At 41.6% G+C, this 15,738-nt stretch overlaps 1 protein-coding gene across 2 annotated transcripts in view; it reads left to right on the top strand.

The window, feature by feature from the left end:
* The window catches only part of LOC108707642 (zinc finger protein 585B), a 17,001-nt gene extending 1,263 nt beyond the window's left edge, over positions 1-15,738 (top strand). For both annotated transcript variants that reach the window (XM_041582796.1, XM_041582797.1), the window contains exons 2-8: positions 6,537-6,684; positions 7,057-7,224; positions 7,304-7,394; positions 7,969-8,076; positions 10,891-10,988; positions 11,152-11,221; positions 14,791-15,738. In XM_041582796.1, the coding sequence (XP_041438730.1) occupies positions 6,604-6,684; positions 7,057-7,224; positions 7,304-7,394; positions 7,969-8,076; positions 10,891-10,988; positions 11,152-11,221; positions 14,791-15,620 (1,446 nt within the window). In that variant the 5' untranslated portion in view covers positions 6,537-6,603 and the 3' untranslated portion in view covers positions 15,621-15,738. The remainder of the gene's footprint in view (positions 1-6,536; positions 6,685-7,056; positions 7,225-7,303; positions 7,395-7,968; positions 8,077-10,890; positions 10,989-11,151; positions 11,222-14,790) is intronic.

Raw genomic sequence — 15,738 nt, 5'->3', positions numbered from 1 at the left:
GATGTACAAAAGCATCTTACAACAATTGCGAGGGAGGGATTTTTTAATTGAGTTATTTAGGTAGTACAGATTGAAGAACTGCAGTTCCAAAACTTGAATCTTTGTTTGAAAACACATCAAACTTGTAGTGATTAATAAAGGTATGGAAAGAAGACCATACAGCTGCTTTGCAGATTTCTTCTGACGAAACCCTGGATTGAAAAGCCCATGAGGTTGCCAAACCTCTGGTAGAATGCGCTCTTATATTAGAGGGTACTGTACTGGATTTCTCCTTGTAGGCCATTCTAATGCATGTCTTTATCCAATTCGCTATGGTAGATTTGGTAGGTTGAGCTCCTGCTTTCTTTCCTTCTGGGATGACCAAGAGGGAATCGGAAAGCCTGATGTTATTCATTCTTTCGAGGTAGACGCTCAGACATCTGACCACATCCAGAGTATGCCATTTTGCTTCCTCACCGGATTTCGGATTCTTAAAGGGATACTGTCATGGGAAAAAATTTTTTTTTCAAAATGAATCAGTTAATAGTGCTGCTCCAGCAGAATTCTGCACTGAAATCCATTTCTCAAAAGAGCAAACAGATTTTTTTATATTCAATTTTGAAATCTGACACGGGGCTAGACATTTTGTCAATTTCCCAGCTGCCCCATGTCATGTGACTTGTGCCTGCACTTCAGGAGAGTAATGCTTTTTGGCAGGCTGCTGTTTCTCCTTCTCAATGTAACTGAAGGAGTCTCAGTGGGACATGGGTTTTTACGATTGAGTGTTGTCCTTAGACCTACCAGGCAGCTGTTATCTTGTGTTAGGGAGCTGTTATCTGGTTACCTTCCCATTGTTCTTTTGTTTGGCTGCTGGGGGGAAAAGGGAGGGGGTGATAATCACTCCAACTTGCATTACAGCAGTAAAGAGTGATTGATGTTTATCAGAGCACAAGTCACATGACATGGGGCAGCTGGGAAATTGACAAAATGTCTAGCCCCATGTCAGATTTCAAAATTGAATATACAAAAATCTGTTTGCTCTTTTGAGAAATGGATTTCAGTGCAGAATTCTGCTGGAGCAGCACTATTAACTGATTCATTTTTAAAAAAAATTTTTTTCCCATGACAGTATCCCTTTAAAGAAGGAAGGCAAAACTATGTCTTGGCTAGTGTGAAATTTGGAGACTACCTTCGGTATGAAGCTGTCTGCAGTTTTCAAGATTACTTTATCTTGAAGGAAGGTCAACTTTCCTTTCTTTATTGAAAATGCTTGTATCTCAGCTACTCTTCTGGCTGTTGTTATTGCCAACAAAAAACACATCTTGAGGTTCAAGTTTTTTAATGGAATCTTGTTTATTGGTTCAAATGGATCATTAGTAAGCGCCTCAAGGACCAGTCCTAAGTCCCATGGAGGAATCTGTATTTTGTTTATCGGTTTGATTTTTCTGAGTCCTAGAAAGAACCTTTTGATCAAAGGTTTCTGTGCCCATGAAGTCTTAGAAAAATGGGAAATTGCCGTAACATGGCTCCTTAAAGTGGAAATGCTGAGTTTTAACTCCACTCCTCTTTGAAGAAATTCGACCAGATTAATTTCAGATATGTTATTAGCATTTATTCCATTTTCTTTGGACCATTCTGTGAATTTTTTCCAGACCACAAAGTATCTTTGTATAGTACTTGGTTTCCTAGCTGCTAGTAGAGTATTAATCGAACCTTCTGATAAACCTGATGCTGACAAGTTCAGCCTTTCAACAGCCAGGTCGTTAATGCCCATTTCATAGGGTGAGGATGAATCATGTTCCCCTGCAACAGCAGGTCTAATTGGCAAGGGAGTCTTAATGGATTGTCCCTGGCTAGGAGCAAAATCTTCGAGAACCATGGCCTTCTCGGCCACCATGGAGCTATCAACACCACTTCCACATGGTCTTTCTGTATTTTCTGCAGAATGCGTGGTATCAACGGTATGGGAGGAAACACATAAGCTCTCCTGAATTTCCACTGGAATGAAAAAGCATCTGTTTTGATCGCATAGGTGTCTTTGTTCCAAGACACATAATTCGCTAACTTCGCATTCTTTCTCGATGCCATTAGGTCCACAGAGAAGGGACCCCATTTGGCCTCTATCGTCTTGAATATTGCTTGATGCAATTCCCATTCTCCTGGGTGTGTTGACGATCTGCTCAGTTTGTCGGCTAGTATGTTTTGAACACCTGGAATGTGTTCTGCCCTCAAATCCATCAGATTCTTCTCTGCCCAAGTGAAAATAAGAGTGGTCAAGGTTAATAAACTTGATGATCTGGTTCCTCCTTGTTTGTTCAGGTATTGTACCACCGTAGAGTTGTCTGATCTTATCAGGATTGGTTTGTAAAGGAGATGGTGTTGCAGGGCTAGAAGGCCTAAGTACACCGCTTTGAGTTCTTTCCAGTTTGATGATTTTGAAATCTCTGAGATTTCCCAACTCCCCTGAGTCGTAGACTCCGTTGTATGGGCTCCCCAGCCCCATTTGCTCGCATCTGTCGTCAATGTTGTCCAACAGTGTTGAAACAGAGAGACTGGTTGTTGCAAGTTGTCCCGCTTTTTCCCACCATCTCAAGGACTGTACTGTCTTTCGGTCCGTCTTTATTAGCTGGTAAGGTCTTCGATAATTGTGATCCCAATTTTGAAGAAAATGGTTCTGGAAATCTCTTGTGTGAAATTGTGCCCACTTTACGCAGTCCTTGGTGGAAATGAGTTTCCTCATCAATCTTTGACAAACTTGAGCTGTTTGGACTGGTTTTTCTAAGAATTTTTTCGCCGAATGCTGAATATCCTTCCTTCTTCTTGAAGGAAGGCTGAGGTCGAACTTTACTGAGTCTATCTCCACTCCCAGAAATTCCAAATGCTGGGAAGGTTGAAGCACACTTTTCTCTTTGTTCACCACCCAACCCAGTTGGTTTAGGTACGAGATGAGAATCCTCATATGGCTTAATAAAGTGCTTCTTGTTGTGGCTTTGACTAAGATGTCGTCCAGGTAAGCGAAAACTTGTATGCCCTTTGTTCTTAAATTTGCAATTACAGGGGCTAAGATCTTTGTGAAGATCCTGGGTGCTGTAGCCAGGCCAAACGGAAGAGTTTTGTATTGGAAGTGCTCGTTTAAGATTTTGAATCTGAAATATTCCCAATGACACTTCCTTAAGGGTATGTGCAGATACGCGTCTTTTAAATCTAGTTTTGCCATCCAATCTCCCTGGTCTAGGAGTTGTGCTATGGAGCGTATTGTTTCCATTTTGAAGGAGGGCACCGTCAATTGTTTGTTTAGACTTCTCAAGTTTAGAATTACCCTGGATTGGCCGCTTTGTTTGGTCCTGAGGAAAAATGTGAATAAATTCCCTTGAATCTCTGATGATGAGGTACTTTTGTTATTACCTTGTTCCTGAGAAGATCTTTTATTACTGATCTCAGAACTCTGGTCTCTTTTTTGCTTCTTATCTTGTCTGATGAAACAAACTGATTTTTTGGTTTTCTCTGGAGATGTAATCTGTATCCTCTTTTTATTATGTCCAGCACCCATTTGTCTGAAATTTCTCGGGCCCATTCCGCACTGAAGTACTTCAGTCTTCCTCCAATGTGCGAAATGTCCCTCGCACCTTCATGCCTTCTTTTCTGATTTGAAGTTTCCTCTTTTTGCTGGAAAGGACTGATTTCTATCCTTCCATTGTCTGAAATATTGTTTATTTCCTGGTTTATACTGCCTTGCTTCTCTGAAAGCATTGGAACTTGATCTGGGTGGATTTTTCCTCTCTCTTCTATCTTGCGGTAAGAAAGATGATTTCCCCGCAGATGCCTTTGAAATTGATGTTATCCAACTCAGCACCAAATAGAAGATTTCCCTTGAAAGGTAAATTACAAAGATTGTGCTTTGACTGAGAATCCGCGTTCCAATGCTTTAACCATAGGCTTCTTCTTGCCACCACTGATACACTCATGGATCTTGCTGCAAGCTTAACCGATTCCATTGAGGCTTCGGCTAGAAAATTGTTTGCCAGCTTAATATCTCGTAAAGCTTCAACTAGTTTCTCCCTTGTGGTACCTGATTTTATGGCCTCTTCCAGATCTTCAAGCCAGAAATTATTGGCTCTTGCCACTGTGGTAGTAGCAATGGCAGCTTTGCAAGATGCCCCTCCTGCCACATAGACTCTCTTGAGGGCTCCATCTTGTCTTCTCTCCATGGTATCCTTTAAGGACACCCCCTCGTCCACTGGTAAGGTAGTCCTCCTGGCCACCCTAGTAATTGTCGCATCTACTTTGGGTGGGTTCTCCCATGGTTTTGCTGATTCTAATGAATATGGGAACATTTTTTTTATTTCTTGGACACAACTTGCTTGTTGTCTGGGACACTCCATATATTATTTATGGTATCTTGAATTACATTGTGAACTGGAAAAAGGTGATTTTTCTTGTTACCGATTTAAACATCCTATCTTGCTTGATTTCACTTTGTTCTTCTAAATTCAGTGTTTTCCTTACTGCTTTTATAAGGGGTTCAATTAAATTAAGTTTAAATGCATAATCTTCCTCCCTTTCTGAATCTTCTGATAGTTCCCCTTCTGATGATTTGTCGTCCAATGAAGGATTTCTCAAATCCTGAGTTGATTCGCTCTGTCTACTTGAGTGAGCGTGACTACTTGGGCCACTCAGCTCCTGACTATTTGATGGCCTGTCTCTGTTCTCCAAATTCTTCAAGACTTTGTCCGTTACTTGACACACCATAGAACTTAACGATTTGTCAAGTGTCGTTTTCATCCACTCCATCATGTCTGGCATTTTTGGATCAGTTCCAGCAGCCTCTTTTAAGCATTTTCCACATAGCCTTTTCTCTGGTAGTGCTATGTCTGAGCATGAGATGCATTCTCGCCTGGCCGATTTTCTTCTGCTTTCCTCCCTGCTCGGGGATCTTCTGCAAAGAAATAAATTACAATATTATAAAATTATAATTTACTGACATCTGTAGGCCACCTTCTGGAACTGAGCAGACATGTTTTTTTCCCCCTCTCATTTGAAGAAAAAAAACTCACCCCCTGGAACCCGAAAGAGACCTTCTGGAGCTCATCCTTGCTCTATTAGTGCAGTTTTGTTCACCAGTCTAGAAAATACGGTCGTATATTAGCATACATACTTAAGGGTTCCAACCTGAAGTCAGGGGAAATAAATACTTACATCAGTACCCTCTGACAGCATTAAGGCATTAGCATTAGCATTACCTGCAGCAGCACAGGGAGGCATAAAATGGACGCTCCTTTTAAACACTGGCGTCCCACTTCCATTGCGCGTTTTCGCGCCGACCCGTATTACTTCCGGGTTCACGCGAGTTCGCGCCTGCGCAAAAACGCAGCGCCATTTTGGAAGTACTGGCGCGGCGTCTTATTGCGCACGGTGCCGAATTCGGCTCTGCGACTGACCGCGCCGATCGGCACAAATGGCCCAAGCTTGTAGCTTATTCTGGGGCACACACAGGCGCCGCCTTGACCCACAGAACTTCAGTGGGCGAGAGGGACCCACTGGCACTTCGGGGGGAGCACGACAGGAAGAAATAAGATGGCGGCCGGGGGCGGAAGTAAGCCTTTTATATTTTTAATATCCTGTCACATGCGCACGGCAGGGGGATTAACCCATTATTTACCCACTGCCATGTGAAAGGAACAGGAAAGGTAAATTCCAGGGGATATTCCAGCAGATTGTGGGCAGGCCGACGGCTCCTTTTAATCGTATTACAAATTTACCGGCAGCTACATTGCCGGTAAATTTGTAATACTGGCCCTGGCCTTGGCAGGTATTTTACCGGCTAGGTAAAATACCGGCCGGGTGGCAACCCTATCCGCGACCCTTGATTTGCATATGCAAATTAGGATTTTGATTATGATTTGGTTTGTCCGGGCAGAAGGATTCTGCTGAAAAAGGCCAAATCCTGGATTTGCCAACCTGCCAGTGTCTCTTTAAATTGAATATCATTGTCGTGGAATTGCGTGGAATCTTCCATTCCTGTGGAAACAGGGGAAGTGCACCTGAAAATGTTCTGCTTTTCCAGCGACACACGGAAGGGACCCACCAGCGACAGTTATAGAGTGTCAGCGAGGGATAGACGGACTTTCCCGGGAATACGTGGGTTATGATGCAGAGGAAGATGAGTTGGACAATGGACATAGCAAACCCCCCCCCCCAGAATCTTTTATTGATTGCTCAGTTCTTAGACTTCCAACACAGTGTAGCCTATTAGTCACCCACAGCCTTGTATAAAGGAACCAGGAAGGGAGGCAAATTGAACCCATCATGCACCTGGGGAGGGCAGAAAGGCAGCCGATTTATCCCAACTTGAGAGAAGGTGGCAGATATGTTGCACCTGAGTTAGTATCAAGCACTTTTTCAGGAGTTTGGCAGTTGTAGTGAAGCAACAATGGTTTTCCATCTGGAAGGGGAGAGACCTAAGCAGTGGGTATCAGCCTGGCCCCCGATAACAGCAAAGCCTCGCATGTACCCGTCTGCCAAGTATAAGTGAATGAACTGATCCATTCCCCACCCAGGTCTCAGAAGATCCATTCCATGTTCCAGAGGCTGCACTAAAGGTGAGGCCCCAATTCGCTTGGCACAATGATCAGCATGGACACAAAGCAGGTGGCTGAGAGAATCTTGAACCTGACTCTGGAGACCATTTTCTTCCTGACTGGAGAGGTGAGGGGGTAACACACAACTAATGGGCCCCAGAGTATTTAATACAAGGCATATAGTCCCCCGTCTAGCACCAGACACTGAGGGGATCCCGTATAAGGCTGGGAAAAAGCACATGTAGCGGTAACGTAAACTAACTACTAACTATTATCTTTGCTACTGCTTTTGGTGGGTTAAATATAAAATATGTTTAATTGTTTCTTAGAAATAGTCGCTTTGACCCCCCCCCCCGTTCTGATAGAGTCGGCCCAGCACTCTGTATGTGTGTGTATAGACTCGCTTAAACTGGTTCCTTACGCCATTTATTTATCCTGCACTGCAGGGGGGCACACTTGGGTTATTACTGGCTCCACTGTATTTGTTTCCTATTCACAGGATTATATTGTAGTGAAGAAGCAGAAGGAGCCAAACAAAGAGAGGGTCGGTACCTGCATATCAGAGGGGATCTGTCCAGTGAGGAATCCCATCCCAACCCCTCGCCAGATCCATGATGGGAATATCCTCGCACTCACTCACACAATTGTCCACCTGCTGACCGGAGAGGTGAGAGAGGCCGGAAATTTCTATATGGGCAATGGAATGTCTAGAGAGCGGAAGGATGAGAGTGTGGTTGTCTTTGTAGGTCCTTAATCGCTGTAAAGATGTCTCTTTTGGCTTCTCAGCGGAGGATCAGCTGTACCAGATGGAGAGTCAGCAGAGCCCCAGCCCCCTGGGTAAGTGTCTCTCTTCATTACAACCCTAAGGGCTAGTCCACACGAGGAGATTCAGGGAGATTTTGTCGCCTGGCGACTAATCGCCTCGTCTTTTGAGCGACTATCTCCCTGAACTGCCTCAGCGTTTTTCCCCATAGGCTACAATGAAAAGTCGCCTGCGCTAATGCACATGCAGCGATGCATTTTCAATAGTTGCCCAAAGTTGCCTCAGTGAGGCAATTTCAGGCAACTATTGAAAACGCATCGCCGTGTGTGCATTAGCGCAGGCGACTTTTCATTGTAGCCTATGGGGAAAAACGCTGAGGCAGTTCAGGGAGATAGTCGCTCAAAAGACGAGGCGATTAGTCACCAGGCGACAAAATCTCCCTGAATCTCCTCGTGTGGCCTTACCCTAAAAGTACACTAATCACATGACCTAAGCAGCAGATAGGACTAAAACACTATCATGGAAGCTTACAGGGGAGGACCAGGGGAGACTGCCCATTTAATTATAATCTGTTGCATCTTAAATACAGTAAGTCGTGTGATTCAAAATAATATAAAATAACAGATAACAAATACAAATTTCTAACAGGCTGTGACAGTATAAATCCTGAAATCACTGGGAATGAGAGAGTTTTGGAATGTGAGAGAGAATGTACAGAAACGCCAGAGAGAAAAATGCACCCGGCTCCCCCTGCAGGTCAGTAATATCATTCTCCCTTATTTGTTTATTTGTGTAATGTGCCTTGTGCCACATTAGCTGCTAATTGACTCATAATGGGACAGAACCTTTGTCCGTTTAAAGGTGACGATCACCCTAACTGTTGTATGTACAGTAGATGGAAGTCATGTAAACTTTCCCATTGCTCCTGCCTGCGTCATAATAAAAACTAATGCAGGCCAGTGATACATATAGACAGAATAATATACCGTTTATCATAAAATATGCAGGCCGAGTTATACAGGGAACTCTGAGTATCTCTCATGTATTATAAGGGATAATGTACCCCCTACTGTAAATGATAAGGATATTAGAAGTCACTGAGGGGTTGTTCTGTGACCATATAAAGGCACAAGGCTGCAGGCTGAGTTATACAGGGAACTCTGAGTATCACTCATGTATTATAAGGGATAATGTACCCCCTACTGTAAATGATAAGGATATTAGAAGTCACTGAGGGGTTGTTCTGTGACCATATAAAGGCACAAGGCTGCAGGCTGAGTTATACAGGGAACTCTGAGTATCACTCATCTATTATGAGGGATAATGTACCCCCTACTGTAAATGATAAGGATATTAGAAGTCACTGAGGGGTTGTTCTGTGACCATATAAAGGCACAAGGCTGCAGGCTGAGTTATACAGGGAACTCTGAGTATCTCTCATGTATTATAAGGGATAATGTACCCCCTACTGTAAATGATAAGGATATTAGAAGTCACCTAGGGGTTCTATGACCAAATAAAGGCACAAGGCTGCAGGCTGAGTTATACAGGGAACTCTGAGTATCACTCATGTATTATAAGGGATAATGTACCCCCTACTGTAAATGATAAGGATATTAGAAGTCACTGAGGGATTGTTCTGTGACCATATAAAGACACAAGGCTGCAGGCTGAGTTATACAGGGAACTCTGAGTATCTCTCATGTATTATAAGGGATAATGTACCCCCTACTGTAAATGATAAGGATATTAGAAGTCACCTAGGGGTTGTTCTGTGACCATATAAAGGCACAAGGCTGCAGGCTGAGTTATACAGGGAACTCTGAGTATCACTCATGTATTATAAGGGATAATGTACCCCCTACTGTAAATGATAAGGATATTAGAAGTCACTGAGGGATTGTTCTGTGACCATATAAAGACACAAGGCTGCAGGCTGAGTTATACAGGGAACTCTAAGTATCACTCATGTATTATAAGGGATAATGTACCCCCCTACTGTAAACGATAAGGATATTAGAAGTCACTGAGGGGTTGTTCTGTGACCATATAAAGACACAAGGCTGCAGGCTGAGTTATACAGGGAACTCTGAGTATCACTCATGTATTATAAGGAATAATGTACCCCCTACTGTAAATGATAAGGATATTAGAAGTCACTGAGGGGTTGTTCTGTGACCATATAAAGGCACAAGGCTGCAGGCTGAGTTATACAGGGAACTCTGAGTATCTCTCATGTATTATAAGGGATAATGTACCCCCTACTGTAAATGATAAGGATATTAGAAGTCACCTAGGGGTTCTATGACCAAATAAAGGCACAAGGCTGCAGGCTGAGTTATACAGGGAACTCTGAGTATCACTCATGTATTATAAGGGATAATGTACCACCTACTGTAAATGATAAGGATATTAGAAGTCACTGAGGGGTTGTTCTGTGACCATATAAAGGCACAAGGCTGCAGGCTGAGTTATACAGGGAACTCTGAGTATCACTCATGTATTATAAGGGATAATGTACCCCCTACTGTAAATGATAAGGATATTAGAAGTCACTGAGGGGTTGTTCTGTGACCATATAAAGACACAAGGCTGCAGGCTGAGTTATACAGGGAACTCTAAGTATCACTCATGTATTATAAGGGATAATGTACCCCCCTACTGTAAATGATAAGGATATTAGAAGTCACTGAGGGGTTGTTCTGTGACCATATAAAGACACAAGGCTGCAGGCTGAGTTATACAGGGAACTCTGAGTATCACTCATGTATTATAAGGAATAATGTACCCCCTACTGTAAATGATAAGGATATTAGAAGTCACTGAGGGGTTGTTCTGTGACCATATAAAGGCACAAGGCTGCAGGCTGAGTTATACAGGGAACTCTGAGTATCTCTCATGTATTATAAGGGATAATGTACCCCCTACTGTAAATGATAAGGATATTAGAAGTCACCTAGGGGTTCTATGACCAAATAAAGGCACAAGGCTGCAGGCTGAGTTATACAGGGAACTCTGAGTATCACTCATGTATTATAAGGGATAATGTACCCCCTACTGTAAATGATAAGGATATGAGAAGTCACTGAGGGGTTGTTCTGTGACCATATAAAGACACAAGGCTGCAGGCTGAGTTATACAGGGAACTCTGAGTATCACTCATGTATTATAAGGGATAATGTACCCCCTACTGTAAATGATAAGGATATGAGAAGTCACTGAGGGGTTGTTCTGTGACCATATAAAGGCACAAGGCTGCAGGCTGAGTTATACAGAGAACTCTGACTATCACTCATGTATTATAAGGGATAATGTACCCCCTACTGTAAATGATTAGGAGTCTCTAAGGAGCTCAGTGATCATAAAAATGCATGAGGCCACAGGCCAAGTCCTTTTAGACAGGTCATCATAGGACTCCAAGGTGACTTCTAATTTCTACATATTTCATAACATATATATATATATATATATATATATATATATATATATATATATATATATATATATATATATATATATATATATATATATGTTCTATATGAATTTACTAAAAGAGAATATTTTCCTTAGGGGAATCAAGTAACAGAAACTCTCCAATCACAAGTCTGAGGGATCATTATGCACAAGAGTCTCCAGGAGAAGAGAATAGGATGACACAGGAATATCAGGTACCAAACTGCAGGATTTAAAACATATTGTGTGTGTTATTACAGGGAGATCATTGCAGTAGTAATGGATAATATTAATTGGCTCAGGAGGGGTCTGTATCTGATGACTGAAACATAACTGGGAATAAGGTGACTCAAGCGCTACTCACTGTTGTTTTTACAGATTAAACAAGAGGATGTGACCTTCCCACAGCAGTACAACGATGAGCAAAGTCCTGCACAGATCACAAAGGGTAATGTACCTCCTACACCTGTGCAACCTCACCTGAGCTACAGTAGTTTAAAGGGGTTGTTCACCTTTGAGTTAACTGTTAGTATGATGTAGAGAGGGATATTATGAGACAATGTGCAATTGGTCTTCATTTTTATTATTTATGGTTTTTGACTTATTTAGTTTTTATTCAGCAGCTCTCCAGGTTGCAAATTCAGAAACCTGGTTGCTAGGGTCCAAATTGCCCTAGCAACCATGCACTGATTTGAATAGGAGAAGCCTGAATAGAAAGATGAGGAATAAAAAGTAGCAATAACAATACATGTGTAGCCTTACAGAGCATTTGTTTTTTAGTTTTATAGATATTTTCTCTATAGACTGATATTGAAAGGGAATAATAGATCAGTTTGGCTCAAATAACAATTTCCTGCACTTGAGATGACAGTTACACCTACATCTGTGATGACAAAACACTAAATGACTTACAACAGAGCCGACCCACTTTCATACTATTATGGGGAAACTAAATCAAGAGATGCAAAACACAAGAGGATCCAGAGTGTAAATCATGTTACATTTGAGAACTTTTTCCATTAGACTTCACAAATGACTATATAAAATGGGAATTGGTATGAAGCATTGGCCTAGGGCAAATTGGAATTATTTCAATATATTATTTACTACCTTTAAGGATTCAAATGCCGGGGAAATCCCTACAATTTCAGTTGAACTTAAAAAAGCCCGTGGTGAAACGTTTTCAAGAAAAACTCTAATGGGCAGATTTATCAAAGGTCGAATTTAGAATTCATGTGAATTTTTTCTTTTACTCTAACAAATTCAAATACAGGTATGGGATCCGTTATCCAGAAACCTATTATCCAGAAAGCTCCAAATTACAGAATAGCTGTCTCCCATAGACTCCATTTTATCCAAATAGTCCAAATTTTGAAAACTGATTTTCTTTTTCTCTCTAATAATTAAACAGTACATTTTACTTGATCCCAACTAAGATATAATTTACCTGTATTGGATGTAAAACCAGTCTATTGGGTTTATTTAATGTTTACATGATTTTCTAGTAGATTTTAAGTAAGAAGATCCAAATTACAGAAAGATCTGTTATCCAGAAAACCCCAGGTCCCAAGCATTCTGGATAACGGGTCCCATACTTGTATACTCGCAACTCGAATGGAAGGTTATTTAAGAAAAAATTTGAACTTCTAATATTCGATCGAATAGGAACGATCCAACAATTCGATTAGAGTTTTCTCTCCGAAAAAAAGGCAATTAACATCTCCAAAAAAACGAACCTCTGCCATTGACTTGTACATGAACTCGGCAGGTTTTAGGTGGTAAATATTCGAATTAGGACTTGTTCTATGGTCGAGGTGTGATAAATCACACATTCGAATAGCGGGATTCAAATTCTAACGTGTGAATTTTGACAGCAAAAAAAAAATTCTAAAATTTGAGTTAGAATTTACTATTTGACCCTCAATACATTTGCCCCTAAATGTTCAGCTGCCTTGACATATTTCCACTAGATACTGTATATCATGAGTTGGATAAATGAGAATCTTAAAGGGATACTGTCATGGGAAAAACAAGTTTTTTTTTCAAAACACATCAGTTAGTGCTGCTCCAGCAGAATTCTGCACTGAAATCCATTTTTCAAAAGAGCAAACAGATTTTTTTATATTCAATTTTGAAATCTGACATGGGGCTAGACATATTGTCAATTTCCCAGCTGCCCCCAGTCATGTGACTTGTGCTCTGATAAACTTCAATCACTCTTTACTGCTGTACTGCAAGTTGGAGTGATATCACCCCCTCCCCCCCCCCCAGCAGCCTAACAACAGAACAATGGTAAGGTAACCAGATAACAGCTCCCTAACACAAGATAAGAGCTGCCTGGAAGAACCAAGAACAGCACTAAATAGCAAATGCCAAGTCCCACTGAAACACATTCAGTTACATTGAGTAGGAGAAATAACAGCCTGCCAGAAAATAATTCCATCCTAAAGTGCAGGCACAAGTCCGATGACTGGGGGCAGCTGGGAAACTGACAATATATCTAGCCCCATGTCAGATTTCCAAATTGAACATAAAAAAATCTGTTTGCTCTTTTGAGAAATGGATTTCAGTGCAGAATTCTGCTGGAGTAGCACTATTAACTGATATGTGTTTTGGAAAAAACATGTTTTTCCATGATAGTATCCCTTTAAAGAGGATGTTCACCTTCCAAACTCTTTTTCAGATCAGTTGTTTTCAGATTGTTCTCCACAAATAAAGACTTTTTTCAATTACTTTACATCTTTTATTTTTCACCGTTTTCCCAAAATCTAAGTTTAAAGTTTCTGTCTCTGGTGTTTGTCTGGCAGCTCAGTAATTCAGGTGATGATTCTAAACTGTTACAGTTTTGCAATATTTAGAAGCACATTGATCAAGGGTCGAATTTAGAATTCATGTGAGTTGCTTAAAACTCCCATGAACTCGAAATTTGACCGATCGCAATTTATTCTAAAAATTGAATTCTGTAAACCCAGGTGCGTAGGTATTCGAAACTAATGTCAGGAAGGCTGCAAACAACCCCAAATTGATCCCTGGACGTCTCCCATTGACTTAAACAGCAATTCGGCAGGTTTTTGGTGGGGAATATTCAAATTTGAGTTCTTAAAGCACCAGTGTATGATAAATCTCAAAAATCGAATTTGAATAACTCCCTCAAATTTGACAGTTTTGACCATAAAAAAAACCTCAAAATTTTGAATTTTTGATTCAAACCTTGATAAATCTGCCCCTCAGTTGATCCATTTCTCAGCATCATCTCTGGAGTATCAGCAACTATTGTATCAATTCTATTGGCTGCCTTTAATGAAAATCAGGGATTCTGCTCAGTAGGGACAAAGCCAAGAAATGTATCAACTAAATGTATTAATGTAGAACAGTTCAGAGGGTCGGTGACCCCCCTCCCTCCAAGAGCTGCTTAAGGGTAAGGGCACATTCGGGGAGATTAGTTGCCCCGGCGGCAAATCGCTGAACTGCGACTAATCTCCCCGAACTGCCTTCCTGCTTCTTCGCTTTCCAAAGTCAGCCGAAGTTTCGTCGTGAGACAACTTCGGGCGACTTCGGAAAACGAAGCACCGTGAGTGCCATCTCATTGGCGATTTATCATTATAGCCGGCGGGAAGGTAGGGGAAGGCAGTTTGGGGAGATTGTCGCCCCGAAGAAGAGGAGATTTGTTGCCCGGGCGACTAATTTCCCCGAATCTGCCCGTGTGCCCTGACCCTTAGAAGGTGAAAAATGACACTTGACACTTCAATATTAGAATAAAAGTCACTAATAGAAAATAGAAAGTAACTGGAAAAAGGTCTTTATTTCTGGTGAACTGTCTGAAACCAACTGAACTGGAAAAAGTGTTGGAAGGTGAACGACCCCTTTCGATCGACATTTCAACATGAATGAATTTTAGCCTCTGTTGATATGTTTCACTTTTGTTTATCCAGTTTGTTAATAATGTGTAATGGTTATGGGGCAGACAAATAAAGAATGTTTGTTGGTTGCTTCATTCTCAGTTCTTTTGTTCTTCAGGTGGAGCTGCCAGTTGGGAAATGGCACAGAGAGAGCTCCGTTCTGCTTCCCAACTTCCCTTCACAAATGATCAAAGTTTAAATGTACTTGGTGAGAATTCAGCTACAGAAAGGACAAGTAAACCAGTGAGGCTTTGTATCAATTACGCTTCCTTCCATGAAGAATTCCCTCTCTTTGAGATTCCCGGAGACCAGACAGGAGTGGATTACACACAGAGGCTGGAGGAGACCAGAGAGGGAGACCGGGAGAAACTGTATTTGTTTTCTAAATGTGCAAAAGGTTTCACCGACAAATCAACTTTAAATAAACATCAGAGTTTCCACAAAGGCCCCTTTACCTGTTCCCAGTGCGGAAAAAGTTTCAAGTGGAAGTCCAATCTTCTGGTGCACGAGAGAAGTCACGCCGGGCACAAACCCTTCGCCTGCTCCCAGTGCGGAAAATGTTTTGCCCACAAATCGACTCTGGTTAAACATCAGCTGTTCCACATGGGAGCCTTTACGTGTTCCGAATGCGGCAAAAGCTTCAGCCAAAAGTCGAATCTGTTAGCCCACGAGAGGTGTCACACCGGCCACAAACCCTTTGTCTGCTCTGAGTGCGGCAAATCTTTCAGCCAGAACTCCAACCTGATTATACACCAGAGAATTCACACGGGGGAGAAACCATTTGTCTGCTCTGAATGCGGCAAGTGCTTCACTCAGTGCGCCAGTCTCCTCGCTCACCACCGGACTCACACGGGAGAAAAGCCTTACACATGCTCCGATTGTGGCAAAACTTTCACTCGGATGACAAACCTTGCTACACACCAGCGCAGGCACAAAACAACAATGTGATTGGACACTTTCACACACCAACTTTCTCTTAATACTCTGCTTTCATTTTAGAAGAATATTTCTTCTTCGTTCTGTTATTATTTATGATTTGTCCAAATATAAGAATAATATAAATATA

The sequence above is a fragment of the Xenopus laevis genome, chromosome 2L (genome assembly GCF_017654675.1).
Source record: "Xenopus laevis strain J_2021 chromosome 2L, Xenopus_laevis_v10.1, whole genome shotgun sequence".
Lineage (NCBI taxonomy): Eukaryota > Metazoa > Chordata > Amphibia > Anura > Pipidae > Xenopus > Xenopus laevis.
Note: the sequence above shows the minus strand (reverse complement) of the source record. Positions and strands in the feature narration are given on the sequence as shown.